The sequence below is a fragment of the Oreochromis niloticus genome, linkage group LG2, assembly GCF_001858045.2.
Source record: "Oreochromis niloticus isolate F11D_XX linkage group LG2, O_niloticus_UMD_NMBU, whole genome shotgun sequence".
In the NCBI taxonomy this organism is placed as follows: Eukaryota; Metazoa; Chordata; class Actinopteri; order Cichliformes; family Cichlidae; genus Oreochromis; species Oreochromis niloticus.
In genome coordinates this window covers 20410371-20425627 of record NC_031966.2, presented here as the reverse complement: position 1 = coordinate 20425627, position 15257 = coordinate 20410371, and the positions used below count along the sequence as shown (strand labels likewise).

Genomic DNA, 15257 nt, shown 5'->3' with positions numbered 1-15257 from the left:
CAGCAAAACCATCACATCAGCCTACAGGGAACAGGAATGTGTCATCTTATATGAAAACATGATTACCACAAACAAAGTGAGTCTTTTAAATTTACCGAATGAGAAACAAGTTCAACTGCGACCACCTAAATCAGAATTTTTGTCTTTCCACCCACATCCAACAGATTTGCAGATGCAAGTGCATCATGGAAAAAAAAGAGTCTGAAGTTTAGGTGCTACGACCTGAAAAGTGTTGTTGCTTCTGGATTTAAAAGAAGCATGAATTGGTTAAAAAGGTCCTGAGCAGATGTTTAGAGAGGTTCGAGTGCTGGCATAACGTCTCAATAGATCATGTAGGGCTTTGTGTGTAATTAACAAACCTTTAAAATGAATGAAGGGCTGTGTTGTGAACCAGCTGGAGATAGGTGTACTAAATGTTCAAGATTATGGGGTAATAGTAAGGGTTTGATAGGTGAAAGGAACAAGACTGGATGAGAAACCCCCCCCCCAGCACATTTCTTAGACGATTTGATATTGCCTGTGAGAAGGTGGAAGTGAAACACTGACTGAGGCAGGAGAGGATTTTGTGGTTTAGCTTCACAGAAAACTTTAGCAAAAACCATAAACTTTTAGGTCACTAAATACAGCACGATTTATGCAGTACACATGAGACCTCAAAGTGTGGACTCCTGGATGTCTCTTGACCTTCAGCTCCTTGATGCGTCACTGTATGCTGGTGCCCCGATGCCTCTGCAGAGCTTTGTCACCACATTTGCTGCTCTACACCTGCATGCCCCAGGTACAGGAAGTCTTTACACCACAGGCCGCCCACACTTTGATGCTGTACATTGCAGGAGTGCCTACTTGGCATAGATTGTCGCTGGCACTGGTTTTTAATGTCAGTGTTGTTTCGGTTTATGTCAGCCTCCTGATAACTCGGTGAATGTTTGTGAGCAAATTATTCATAACATGAATGCCCTTCCTATGTCATTATACTTCTTTTTCTGATTTTCTGAGGCTTCGTGACCCCCCATGCCCACCGTTTTTGTCAATTAAAATGTCCATGTAACTACAATCCACCAACCAAGGCAGAGATCACCAAAGCCATCAAGTCCTTGAAAAATGGAAAGGCACCTGGGCCTGACGGCATCCTTCCAGAAGCTCTCAAGGCAGACATGGCAGCAGCAGTGGAGATGCTACATCCTCTCTTAGTGAAGATATGGGAACAGGAGCAAGTGCCTGCCGACTGGAAGCTTGGGTACCTGGTGAAGCTCCCAAAGAAAGGCGATCTAGCCCAGTGTGGCAACTGGCGAGGAATTATGCTGCTATCCAGTCCCAGCAAGGTGTTGACCAGAATCATCTTGGAGAGACTGAAGGAGGCATTGGACAAGAGACTGAGATCAGAGCAGGCAGGATTTAGACAAAACAGATCATGTACAGACCACATCGCCACTCTGCGCATCATCATCGAGCAGTCTATCGAATGGCAGTCTCCCTTGTACACAATCTTCATCGACTTTGAAAAAGCCTTTGACAGTGTCGACAGGGAGACCACTTGGAAACTGATGCAGCACTACGGAATCCCGCAGAAGCTCATCAACATCATCCAACAGCTATACGAAGACTCGTCCTGCCAGATCATCCACAACGGAAAACTGACCAACCCCTTCGCAGTGAAAAACAGAGTGCAAGGCTGCATGCTGTCACCGACAATCTTCCTGATCGTCATGGACTGGATCATGAGAAGAACCACAGAGGGCAGCAATACCAGTATCCAGTGGACCTTCACCAAACAGCTGGATGACCTGGATTTTGCACACGACATCAGCCTTCTGTCCCATAAGCAACAACATGCACAGTCCAAGCTTACCTGGCTTGCTGAGGAGGCAGAAAAGACCGGCCTGAAGATTAACATCAGAAAAACAGAGGTGATGTGGCTGAACAACCGACAAAAACATCCACTGCAGCTACAGGGAGAAGACTTAGTGGAAACCGACCGCATCGTCTACCTAGGAAGCGTAGTCAACAGTGATGGCGGCGCAGATGAAGACGTTAGGAGCCGGATCAACAGAGCAAGGCTTGCATTCAACATCCTGCGACACATCTGGAACTCCAAAGCCTTATCTCAGCGCAGCAAGATCCGCATCTTCAACACCAATGTGAAAGCAGTCCTCCTGCATGGGTCCGAGACGTGGCAGGTGACCAACACCATTACCAGCAAGATACAGATCTTCATCAACAAGTGGTTGCGACACATCCTCAACATCAGGTGGCCTGAGAAGATCTCGAACACAGACCTGTGGAAGAGAACCAGACAGAACCCAGTCGGTCAAGACATCAAGAAGAGAAAATGGGGCTGGATAGGCCACACACTTCGCAAACCATTCGACAACGTCACAAGGCAAGCACTGGACTGGAACCCACAAGGAAAAAGGAAAGTGGGGAGACCCAAACAGACGTGGAGAAGATCTGTCGAGAGCGAAGTAAAGGCCGCTGGAATGGCCCCTTCAAGTGACCAAGTGGAGTTATTTATGACCAAAGCCTGTATATTCATACGTCTTAGTGTTATTTTTAACCAATAAACATTATTCCTGTCACGTAAATTTGACTATTTGTCCTACAATGTCCCATAAAAAGTACAACATATTTACAGGAATTGGCCCACTGAAGTGGAAATATACAGTACTGTATGAGAATTTGATGGTTGTCGTTGCAGCATGGACAGCTTTGAGCCCAGCCGTGTTGTTGGTGCCATGTCTGTGAAAGAGACCTGGTAGGGCTCACTGTAAAGCCACAGTGAAGTAAATGGACAGCAGCTTTTCATCATTAGTAGTCCAGGTGTGCCTGCAGCTACCAGTCCTTCATTCATTATGATGCTACACAATGAAAAGCGAGTGTGTGCTGAGCTTTCAGGAGCTTTTTCAGGTGTGGCCAGCTGGTGCTTAATCCGTTTGCACTGATGTTTAATCAGATTTCACAACAACCCCTTTGACCTGTCATAGGAAAAACACAGCTGAAACAAAAACAAATGACTCAGCCTTCCAACCAGAGTTCACCTGGTAACAACCCAACACGTTATCATTTAAACCAGAACTACAAACCAGCTCTTACTGGACTGTCGTGAAGATATTAAAGGCTGGATGATGAATAACTTCCTCCAGTTAAACAGTGACAAAATTGAGGCTATCATCTTTGGTCCTTCCAAATCTAGGAGCGCTTTTGACAGCAATTTAGGTAATCTCATCCCGTATTTAAAGTCTCATGGAAAAGACCTGGGTATTATTTTTCATCCGGGGCTTCGCTTTGACAAACAAATTTGTTCAGTTGTCAAAAAATAGCTGCTACCAGTTAAAAACCATTAGTAAACTCAAATCTTTCCTTCTTTAAATGATCTGGAAACAGTCATCCATGCCAGTCTCGGTCGTTGTGTCCTTGGGCAAGACACTTCACCCGTTGCCTACTGGTGGTGGTCAGAGGGCCCGGTGGCGCCAGTGTTCGGCAGCCTCGCCTCTGTCAGTGCGCCCCAGGGTGGCTGTGGCTACTATGTAGCTTGCCATCACCAGTGTGTGAATGTGTGTGTGAATGGGTGGATGTCTGGATATGTAAAGCGCTTTGGGGTCCTTAGGGACTAGTAAAGCGCTATATAAATACAGGCCATTTACCATTTACCATTTATTACTTCACATCTGAATTAATGTAACTCTTTAAAATGTGAGCACATCACTCCAGTCCTGGCCTTGCTGGCTGGCTGTCTGTGTGTTTAAAAATTCACTTTAATATCACACTGATTGTTTTTAGGGCTCTTAATAAACAAGCCCAGCTTATATTACCTTCTTTTTCATTTTCATTCAGCTCCCAGGTCTGTCAGATCCACAAGCCAAGATCTCATGAATATGTCCCAAGGTGAAACAAAGAGCTGACAGAGTCTTTGCAGTCGCTGCTCCACATTTGTGTTGAGCATCCTTCAGCTCTGCTTTTAAGTCCGAGCTAAAACCCCACATTTTCACTCATTTGTTGTAATATCTGCAACTCTATATGCCACCATACTGTCCTCTGGTTATTGTTGTCTCTATGTGTCTCTTTTGTTCTGTATTCTGTGTCAACTTTTTACTTTCTTAATGAAATTACATTCCTCTGTGTGTATAGGTGTGCATACTTTGTATAGTGCTTGGGTCAGTTAAAGCACATGTATTTATGTGCTTTACAAATACATTTTTCTTACTCCCTTTTATATTGTTGTCTTTGTCACCATTATCTGGTCTCTGGATTCCTTATGACATAATATTTTTTTATTACGATACCATGAAAAATGCTGGAATGTAGTCTGATTATACCATTATCCTCATCATAATCAATATTATTAGTATTAATAATAAACATGGGACATTATGTTTGTGTTTCATGGTGAAAAATATGTTGAAAAACCAAACGATTACTGGAATTATTGATATTTTTTCATTCATATTACCCTGCTCTTGTTTAACATTCCTGTCACTGAATCGACACCTTCCTGCATAAGCAGTAAACTGGTATTTTTCCATGCTGCAGCTCACACATACACACAGTACTCCTTGCAGAAACACCTCCGTTCCTATAGGTGGCGCCATGACGCGTTTTACGTCATGGTTGTGACGCCATCGGCTGCGAAGCGGAAGTAGCTGTCAGGTCTGCTGCTGCAATACGAATATGTGGATGAGATGAAAATTGAAGTGCGTAAATTTCGAAAACCCGGGCGATTTCGCTGAGCAGACATGAAGACGGTGTTTGTAACTGTCGGCACCACGAGCTTCGACGAGCTGATTGAGAGCATCACTTCCTCTGAGGCCACTCAGGTGAGGAAAGTTACCTGAAGAGTTATTGAAGAGGTGAATAGTGTGCACTGAAACCTCAGCAGGGCATAGGCAGGAGAGCTTTTAAAATCTATGAGCTCCCTATTATTTTTATGCAGGAATAGTTTTATCTGTGGCCGATATAAGTGGGCTAAATGTGCTCTGTTATTGTGCGGACAACCTCCCAGTTTTATGTTTATAAACCAAGTGGAAGTTATCTCTGGCCATCTGTACATGTATTCACCGGCCAATTTATTAGGTATACCTTGCAATGACTGGCTTTGTCTTAAATCTTTATAACATTCAATTAACAAGGTGCTGAAAACATTCCTCACATAGTTTTGTCCATATTAATATGATGGCATCACATAGCTGGTGCACATCCATGACTTGAATCTCCCATTCCACCATATTCCATAAGTGCTCCATTTGATTTAGATTTGGTGACTTGTTGTCTTGTTCAGGAAACCAGGCTGAGGATGAGGTGAGCTTTTTAACACGGTGTTATATCCTGTTGGAAGCAAGCATCAGAAGATGGCACACTGTGGTCATGAAATGAAAGATATAGTCAGAAATAATACTCTTAGACTTTAAATGATAATCAGATGGCACTAAGAATGCAAAGAAATGTCAACAACACCATTACGCCAAAGGCAGCATGGAGTCATGCTTTCATGATCCTACTGTTTGAATGTTGAAGCAGAAATCTAGACTAATCAGACCAGGCAACATTTTCCGGTCATCTGTTTTTCACCGTTGGTGAGCTCGTGTGAATTATAGTCACAGCTGCCTGTTCTTAGCTGACAGGAGTGGCACCCGGTGTGCTCTTCTGCTGCCCGTCTGTTATGTGTTCAAAGATGCTCATCTGCATACCTTGATTGTAACAAGTGGTTATTTGAGTTACTGATGCCTTATGATCTTAAAGCAGCCTGGCTATTTTCCTCTAACCTCTGGCATCTACAAGGCATTTTCACCCAGACGTTCACTTAATATTTTTAATGTTTTTCTTTTTGTTTTGTTTTTTTACCATTATATTATGGTTTTGTAAGAATATCACAGTAGATCAAACCAGTTGCTCAAACACTGAGACTAACAACAAGGCCACTTTCCAGTCAGTTTTTCTTCCCTTTTCTGATGCTCAATTTGAACTTCAGCAGGTTGTCTTGACCATTCAGGCATGGAAACATGGTCAACACCAGTTGCTACCATGTGATTGGCAGATTGGATATTTATCTAATGAGCAGTTGAATAGGTGTACCTAGCAACATTTAAAATAACAGTATTAATAAGAGTAGAATTTCATTCATGTGTGCAAAATAAAATACTGAACAATAAATATTTCTCTTCACCAAAATGGTCTCAGTGTGTGCTACAGTAACTTAAATGTCTGTTAGAGCCGTAAATTTGCATTTTGTTTGATTTCTTTTTTAAAAATGTCCCTTCAGCACCACAGTAATCATTGTGTCTTATTAATTTTCTAACAATATTGAAGAAATATAACTATAACGTGACAAAATATGGAACAAGTGAAGCGCTGTTCTCGAGCTTGATGGAAAATTACCTGCCGTTAAGATAAGATAAGATAAGATGACCTTTATTAGTCCCACAGGTGGGAAATTTGTTTTGTTACAGCAAAAGTGCAAAGTTATGTAGCAGAAATTAGAAAACACTGGAATGCAATAAAATACAATAAAATAAAATAAAATACTATATACAATAGAATAAAATAGAAATACTATATACAACTGAGTAGGAAAATACAAAAATACAACTTCGTCAGAAGAAGAATTGCACAAGAATTGCACATATAGCAGTCTTATTGCACATGTGTGGGTTTGTGTGTTTGATCAGCTGCAAGAGTCTTTATTGTGGAGTCTGACAGCAGTGGGGAGGAAAGACCTGCGAAATCTCTCCGTCCCACACCGTGGGTGCCGCAGTCTCCCACTGAAGGAGCTGCTCAGTGCTGTCACAGTCTCATGCATGGGGTGGGAGATGTTGTCCAACAGGGATGACAGCTTAGCTTGGGCGACCGTGGCTCAGGGGGTTGGGAAGTGCACCTGTAACCGGAAGGTCGCCGGTTCGATCCCCGGCCTTTCTGTCCTGGCCTTTCTGTCCTGGTCGTTGTGTCCTTGGGCAAGACACTTCACCCTACCGCCTACTGGTGTTGGCCAGAGGGGCCGATGGCGCGTTATGGCAGCCTCGCCTCTGTCAGTCTGCCCCAGGGCAGCTGTGGCTACAACCGTAGCTTGCCTCCACCAGTGTATGAATGTGAGCGTGAATGAATAATGGCATTGTAAAGCGCTTTGGGTGCCTTGAAAAGCGCTATATAAATCCAATCCATTATTATTATTATTATTATTATTAGCCACCATTCTCCTGTCACTCACCACCTCCACTGGGTCCAGAGGGCATCCCAGAACAGAGCTGGCCCTTCGGATCAGCCTGTTCAGTCTCTTCCTGTCCCCAGCAGAGATGCTGCCTCCCCAGCAGACCACACCATAGAAGATGGCTGAGGCCACCACAGAGTCATAGAAGGTCTTCAGGAGTGGGCCCTCCACTCCAAACGACCCGAGTCTCCGCAGCAGGTACAGCCTGCTCTGCCCTTTCCTGTAGAGGGCGTCTGAGTTATGAGTCCAGTCCAGTTTGTTGTTCAGATGAACACCAAGGTACCTGTAGCTGTCCACAGCCTCGATGTCCATACCTTGGATGTTCAGTGGTTGCAGTGGAGGATGTTTGTGCCTGCGGAAGTCTACCACCAGCTCCTTGGTTTTACTGGCATTGATCTGGAGGTAGTTCAGCTGGCACCAGTCCACAAAGTCTTGAGTCAGTCCTCTGTACTCCTTGTCGTCCCCATCAGTGATGAGGCCGACTATTGCAGAGTCATCAGAGAACTTCTGCAGGAAGCACTGGGTGGAGTTGTGGGAGAAGTCTGCAGTGTAGATGGTGAAGAGGAACGGAGCCAGAACCGTTCCCTGTGGGGCCCCCGTACTGCAGATGACCCTGTCCGACACACAGCCCTGAGTCCTCACATACTGTGGTCGGTCGGTGAGGTAGTCCAAAATCCAGGTAGTGAGGTGATGGTCCACTCCTGAGTTCTCCAGCTTGTCCTTCAGAACCGAGGGAAGAATAGTGTTGAAGGCACTGGAGAAATCAAAGAACATGATTCTCACAGTGCTCCCAGCGGTCTCCAGGTGCGCGAGGGAACGATGTAGGAGGTGAATGACGGCATCATCCGCTCCAATGCCAGGTTGGTAGGCAAACTGAAGTGGGTCCAGTGATGAGCTCACAAGGCGCCGAAGCTGAGCCAGGACCAACCGCTCCAGGTTCTTCATCAGGTGGGATGTCAGAGCCACCGGCCTGTAGCTGTTGAGGTCCTTGGGGCGTGAAGTCTTTGGCACTGGAACAACACAGGAGGTTTTCAAGAGCTGTGGGACTCTTCCCAGCCTCAGGCTCAGGTTGAAGAGGTGCTCGATCACCCCACACAGTTGGTCCGCGCAGGACCTGACGATCCTTGAGCTGATGCCATCTGGGCCCGCTGCCTTCTTGCCATTAATCCTCCTCAGTTCCCTCCTAACCTGGGTGGTTGAGAGAGACAGGCATCCAATAGGATGCTGTTGTTGGGGGTGGGGAGGAGTGAGCAGGGTGAATAGAGGAGGTGTGAAGTGTCAGAGGTGGAACAGCAACAGTGGGGGTGGGTGAGTCTGCAGCCGATGTTGGAGACTGCCTCATGGCTGAATCAAATCTGTTGAAGAAATGATTCAGTTCATTTGTCCACCTCACATCCCTCCCAGGCAGAGAGTTCTGATGTTTGTGGCCTGAGATGGTTCTGAGGCCTCTCCAGACTTCACCAACGTTATTTTGCTGAAACTAGTTCTCCATCTTCTGCCTGTAGCTGTCCTTCCCATTCCTTATCAATTAAACAGGATGAGCAAATATTTATCAATTAATCCTGGACTACAACATGTACCATTATGTAGATAAATTAATTATAGGAAAATTTGTATAATAATAATAACAAATCCTGTATAAAGAGCTTTAAAGTTGTGTTAGAGGTTAAAACCCTGCACTGTGGTGATATAATGACATATGGGACTGTCTGTGTGCAGACAAAAGGAAATATGAAACCAAACCCGTGACGCTCGCAGGTATCAAGTTATGAATAAGGTTCTCAGGAAACTAATTCAAAAAGGTGCTGCAGGTGACTCACACCTGCACAATGTGTATATCATATGACTGAAAGATATTCCCTCTAAAATCTTTCTGAATTCTAAAAATGTCAATTATGTGTAAATTATTAATGTGAATTTGTGTCTGCTTTCATACTAAGCAATTATTTTCTCCCTCAGGCTTTAAAGGCTCGTGGATATGAGCATTTGGTGCTTCAGGTTGGAAGAGGTTCCGTTTTTCCAGCTGCTGACAGCTGTCCGCACATCAGACTGGAGGCTTTTCGATTCAAAAACTCAATAGCAGAGGACATCAGTCAGGCCGATCTCGTCATCAGCCACGCAGGTAGGGCGATCAGGTGTCCTACACAGCTGTTGCCCTCCCGTCCCACACATGGTGACAGTTTATTTCATTTTTATTATCTCTAGTAAACAATTAGCTGGAAAAGAGATTTTTATATCTGTGGGTACATCTCTACAGAAACCCAAAGCAACTGAAATTGGTTTAAATGGGTGTTGGAATAAAAAAAAGGTGAGATTCTTGCATAAAAGGAACTCCAGCTTCCATTTAAATTTATAAGAAACACATTCAAAAAACTTGCAGAGCCTCACAGTTCGTTTGTTGAGAGCTGCTCAGCTGTAAGATGATGTGTAAATATCAAATGCCCCCTGTGTCACGGCAGGAGTAAATGGAGGATAGAAGATGTAAATGGTAAATGGTAAATGGCCTGTATTTATATAGCGCTTTACTAGTCCCTAAGGACCCCAAAGCGCTTTACATATCCAGACATGGTGGCAAGCTACATAGTAGCCACAGCCACCCTGGGGCGCACTGAAGATGTGCAAATGTCTTGAGCCTCACTCAAGCATTTCTTGAATGACTCACAGGATGAGCCAGTGTTGTGTCGACACATAACTATTGTTGCTAGGGGCCTGTCACAAAAACACATAATTTGTTCTCATTTCTTTAGTTCTACTTGAAAACTTGACATTCCTCGACATGGTGTGCACTGTGTCCTTAAATAAAGTTTGAGTGAATGACAAAGAGCTGAGAGATGCACCGGGTCCATCTACTGTTCACTGAAGCCTCATTAGAAACGGTCTGAGTGGAAGGGTGGCTGTCAGGAAGTCATTTATAAGGAGGGGAAAACAGAGAGAAAAGGCTGAGGTGGAACAAATTACACAAGAACTGGACTGTGGCAACAGTTTTATGCAGTGATGAATCCAATTTTGTATGCATATTTCATAAATCGCCTCATATTTCATGGTTTTCAAAAAGAACACTGTTTTTGTGATAAAAATATCACACCAACATATAAGTATGCAGCCAGGATCCTGCATGACTCCACTCCAACCAAATGAAGGTTAATCCACCAACCATTGCAGCTCTGATATGGATGTGGGCCCCGTGTGTTTAATGAACACAAGGAAAGCATGCAATAATTTTTAAGTGTTAAATGACCTTCCCAGAGAACATAAGTCAAAGCAAAAGAAATGTTTCATCAGTGTACAAACACAGGACTGATGATTAATGGTGCAGCCGTTGCAAAGTTGATACTCATAAAGTAATTATTACACATATTACACTACCAACATTTCCAAGGAATTAGACTACTAGGAACTAGTTTTCTACAAGAACCGGTTCCCATCCCCATCCCCATCCCCACAGATGGGACACTTTTTTTTTCTTCTCATTTCCACATTTTTACTCCTGACCTACAGTCTAAAACTGACAAACATCCCGAGCTTACTGTCACACAAAACAAGAGCAGAAAACTGCAGCTGGAGCCATCAGCGTTGACAAATGGTTGTCTGGTTTAAAAATAGTAAATTCTTCTTTTAATCGGCTGATTTTCCTCTTAGTCTTGAGCCACTGCTGTGTCTTTTTGCTTGGTCCTGTTTTCCTCTCCCAGTAGACCCGTTTACACAGAAGACATTTGACATGTCAGAGAAGGAAAGGCACAGGTGCAATTAATAACTCTCATGATAGCTGTTTTCCGTCTGGATGAGTCAGGTCTGTGGTTTGTTAATGTACTGTTGGCTCTCTAGAGAAACCTCCTGGGATATTTAATGGGCCATTATTAATGTTAGTTGTATTATCTTAATTATAAACAGGTGGTTAATTTAGAGAACTAAGAAGAAAATATAAAATAAACTGTAGAGAAGACCGAAGTAAGGATTTAAAAATATGGTAATAATAAAAGTGCAGCTACAGTACAGTGTAAGGGTGACAAACAAAAACATTAAAGTGAACCTATTATGTTCATTTCCAGCTCCCTATTTTTCTACTTGGACTCTATTAAAGTATATTTGTATGAGTCACAGTTAAAAATAACTCTCGTTTATCTTATTGTGCAGCTCCTGAGTTTGTCCTCTGCCTGAAACGAACTTTTTTCTTTTTTTCCTTTTTCTTTTTAACCCTTTAGGCCATCTGTTTTCTGACTGGCTGCCTGTCATAACCAGAAAGTTTAAACAGCGTGTAGGCGGGGCTTCAGTGCATGAGGTGGTCAAATTAGAGACATCTAATTTCAGTGATGTTTCAAAGCAAAAACAGGAGAAAAATTGCCTGAAGCCGTTTGTTACAGCTCACAGAGATGCCTTGTACATTTACTAACCTCATTATGGGGTGGATCAGGAGGTAGAGTAGGTCAGCCACTAATCGGAAGGTTGGTGGTTCGATTCCTTTTTGCTCTGATTGCGTTTTTAGACTCATAATATCAAGATAAACACATTGGAAAGATTTCTGAGGTCCTGTTGACACATAGTTTGTCTAGAAACTCTCTATATTCTTAGAGTTTGTCATTTACATAATAGCCACCTTCATTAATTCAGCCAACAATAAACAGGCCACAACATGCTCATTGTGATGGATTGCCAGTTGCAAGATTACAATGAAGTTGCTATAAAAATGTAGGTTTGTCTTCCAACAAAATGATTTTTTTTTTCTTTAACTTGGGTTCTAGTTACAAATAATCCTGGGAATACAAACAGTGCAGCTGCCCAATAAAGACAACCGCAGATCCACCAAATGTGCTGCAGCGGGTTTCATGAGCATCACAGAATCATCTTTCTGCTCTGTGTTGTTGAAGAAATGGCTCAAAGGCATGTTTTCCATAGCTGTGATGGTATTTTAGTATACAGTGGGTTTACCAACCAGGAGAGTGGGTTGGTAAAGTGAGCTACTGACAAACATACTATTTATATAGAAGCACAAGAGGATGGGAGTGGACAATAATCAGTGGATTGTATAGTTTGCATATAGTTGTAAAACATCAAGGGTCAGGTAGACAATGAGTGAGTGTTGTGACAGGATCATGACTAAGACATAAACGGGTAAAACAAAGGGGTGATGAGGAGGTCACACTCCAGGGAATAGAAAACTTCCTACATGGACAGTTTGTAGTTAACTACTCCATAGTAGCATCGACACAGTGAGACTGTCTTGACAATCTTCAACAGCATTGACCTGCACAGAGCTGATGAGAAGCGCAGGAAGTGAGATACAGGAATGCAGCAGAGAATCCAGTTAGGTTTCAGACCCTCTGCAGAGTAAATTCTCAGCGGAGAATGAAACAGATACTTATCAGCGGCGTGACGTCACACAGATACACACCCGGTGTATTCCCTGGGTAAGAATCTCGGTGTTGTTCTTCCTCCTCAGGGGCAGGAAGCTGTCTGGAGGCTCTCGGTGCAGGCAAATCTCTGCTGGTCGTAGTCAATGACAAACTGATGGACAACCACCAGCTGGAGTTGGCCAAACAGCTGCACATAGACTCCCACCTGTTGTACTGCACGTGCAGGTATGTGCTCCTACACAGAACCCACATGCAGCTGATTCATGTGAGAATCATCAGTCAGATTGAAGTAACAGCTGTTTGTCTCTGGATGAAATGTTTCAGCACCCTGACAGAAACTCTGAGGACCATGGACCTCTCAGTCCTGCAGCCCTTCCCACCTGGACAGCCAAAGAAATTTGCTGACTTTATGGACAAAGCTCTTGGGATTAAGTGAAGCTCTATATCTGCATGATGTCGTGTTATATACCTGTATGATACACAGGTGACACTATGATGTGTTATATTTTTCTATGGAATAATAATACACATCTAAAAAAAACTCAATACAACCCTGTTGTATATTTTTAATTATTTTATATGTTCTAGATTTGTCTTCTAAAGATGTTTTATATGAATGCATCAAATTTTAAGGTGCTCATTTCAAATGTTTGGTATCAAGGAAAAATTGAGGAAAGAGAAAAGAGTGAAGCTCTCTGACCTAGTTACATTTCTTTATTGTGTAGACTTGTCCTATTTAGATGTCTCTGTGGAGCATCCAGGTGGATGCTGGGGTGGTGGAGGGGTTAAAACTGCAGGCTGTGATGGAGGGTAATGACATATCAGAGGGAGAAATGGGGGAATCTGCAGCTTTAATAGACTGCCAGATTGTAGGTGTGTGCGACGTGAGGATAGAGACGTGTGTGTGTGATGCAATCCAGCTTGGGGTGCCTGCCTGAACTAGCTCGCAGGCTACGCTTCATTTGTAGCTATTTTTAGAATTGCTGTTAAATTTCTTGGGGGGAAAAAAGATTCATGTGTACTGGATATGATGAATGATTTCAAGTTAAGTGAGCGTCTTTCTCTGGAAAGAATAACAGACATACTGAGAAACAATTAAAATACATTTAAAAGGTGCTGGAAGCCTGTTTGAACTTTATAAATGATTTGGACGTTACAGGAAGCCAAACGGGGTGAGGGTTGTAAATCATGTAGTGTTTGGTTCAGTGGATCGTTTAGATTTTTCTGTAAAGTTAAACATCTCCTAAAGACTGAGTGAAAATAGTGTTTACAAGATTGCTTATTTATGAAGTAAACACGATCTGCAGTTTATCTGTTTTATTGTGGTGTTTGTTAGTATTTATTGCCGTGTTTGATTTATTTAAAGTCCACTGTGACTTTTTGAACGCATGTGTCATAGTCTTGAGAGACGGCTTGACTGAGGCCTAACTCTGGCTGCAGGCCTGTGATTGTGCATTTTTCCACCTCATTTATTTCTGTGTCCGCTGGCCTCCCACGACTCAGACTCTGAACAAGCTTTAGGACTTTGAAAGTCCACAAACTCCAGAACAACCTGAATAACTGTGCATGGATTTCTCAATGTAAATGATTTCTACTTCAAACAAAAGGCTGCTCTGGTTGTTCTCATGTTTGCCACAAGGGTGAGATGATGTTTAAATTTGTAGCCATGTGGGGGAATTGCTGCAGGGAGTTTTTGCAAAACAGTCGAGGAGAAGTGGTATTTTAAAATAGCTTAGCTTGGATAAGAGCCACCACCATCTGCTTCAGTGATCAGTCCAAGAGGTGCTTTAATAAATCATCTAGCATCAGAGAAGAGGTATACACTTTATGTATCTTCGATGCCTTGAAATGAGAGGCTTTTGTTTTAATACGTATTATCTGTTTTCCGTTTTTGAGCCAGTGGAGTCAGTGGAGGACCACATGTCTACCAAACATAGAGCTGAAGCTATATCCTTTCTTTCTTTCTTTCTTTCTTGCTTTCTTGCTTTCTTTCTTTCTTTCTTTCTTTCTTTTTTTTACATCCTGGTGTAAAAAAAATAAAAAAATACATTTCTGGTGCTTCTCCCAGTCCTGATTGCAGTCTGAGCTGGCCACCACCACCAGCTCTTCCAGAGGGAACTGAGGCATTCCCAAGCCAGCAAAGAAATGCCATCTCTCCAACTGTACCCTGGGGTCTCCTCCAGGAAGATGTTTTTTTTGGTTTTTGTTTTACAGAACCATTTCTCTATGCCCCGAAATATCTGATTTAACAACAAACAAAAAAAGCTGATTCATCTTTGAAAAAAACCTAACCTCAAGGTAAGCGGGGGTGGGGTGATGCTAATTTATTTATTTTAACTGTGCAGATCTTAAAGGGAGATTAGTCTTACAAACCAGTTTTATAGCAAATAATCTGTAAAAACGGTCACTATCGATGATCTTTTTAAAAAAGTACACTGTGTTTACATTATGTGTTAAGAGATAGTGATCCCCTTCCTGTTCTCCACACACTGCGAATCATGCACAGATTATTACCACACTCCTCAGTATGTGTGCAGAAAATACAGATCACTCGGTAAGTAGGTAAACCCTGAGAACTAGCATAAAGTTAAATGCACTGCTTAATATAAAGTAGGACCAATTTAGAGTGTAGTTAGCCTATGAGCTGGTTAACAATTAAAAAATAACCCAACTGTTCAAAAAGCAAACTTAATCATGTGAGTCTTCATGGT

General features: G+C 42.8%; 1 protein-coding gene across 1 annotated transcript; it reads left to right on the top strand.

Annotated features, from left to right (window-relative positions):
• Window positions 1-4615: 4615 nt before the first annotated feature.
• On the top strand, window positions 4616-14125 carry zgc:92907 (ALG13 UDP-N-acetylglucosaminyltransferase subunit). Its single transcript, XM_003444609.5, has 4 exons — window positions 4616-4811; window positions 9155-9317; window positions 12633-12771; window positions 12871-14125. Exons 1-4 carry the CDS (start codon window positions 4731-4733, stop codon window positions 12980-12982), a joined length of 495 nt encoding a protein of 164 aa, XP_003444657.1. The 5' UTR covers window positions 4616-4730; the 3' UTR covers window positions 12983-14125.
• Window positions 14126-15257: the final 1132 nt, after the last annotated feature.

Bases quoted from the DNA above. Each gene is read 5' to 3' on its own strand.
- zgc:92907 (XM_003444609.5), top strand. From the start codon at position 4,731: ATGAAGACGGTGTTTGTAACTGTCGGCACCACGAGCTTCGACGAGCTG. The intron at 9,318-12,632 runs GTAGGGCGATCA...CTTCCTCCTCAG, and splicing joins TCTCGTCATCAGCCACGCAG to GGGCAGGAAGCTGTCTGGAG. The intron at 12,772-12,870 runs GTATGTGCTCCT...GAAATGTTTCAG, and splicing joins CTGTTGTACTGCACGTGCAG to CACCCTGACAGAAACTCTGA.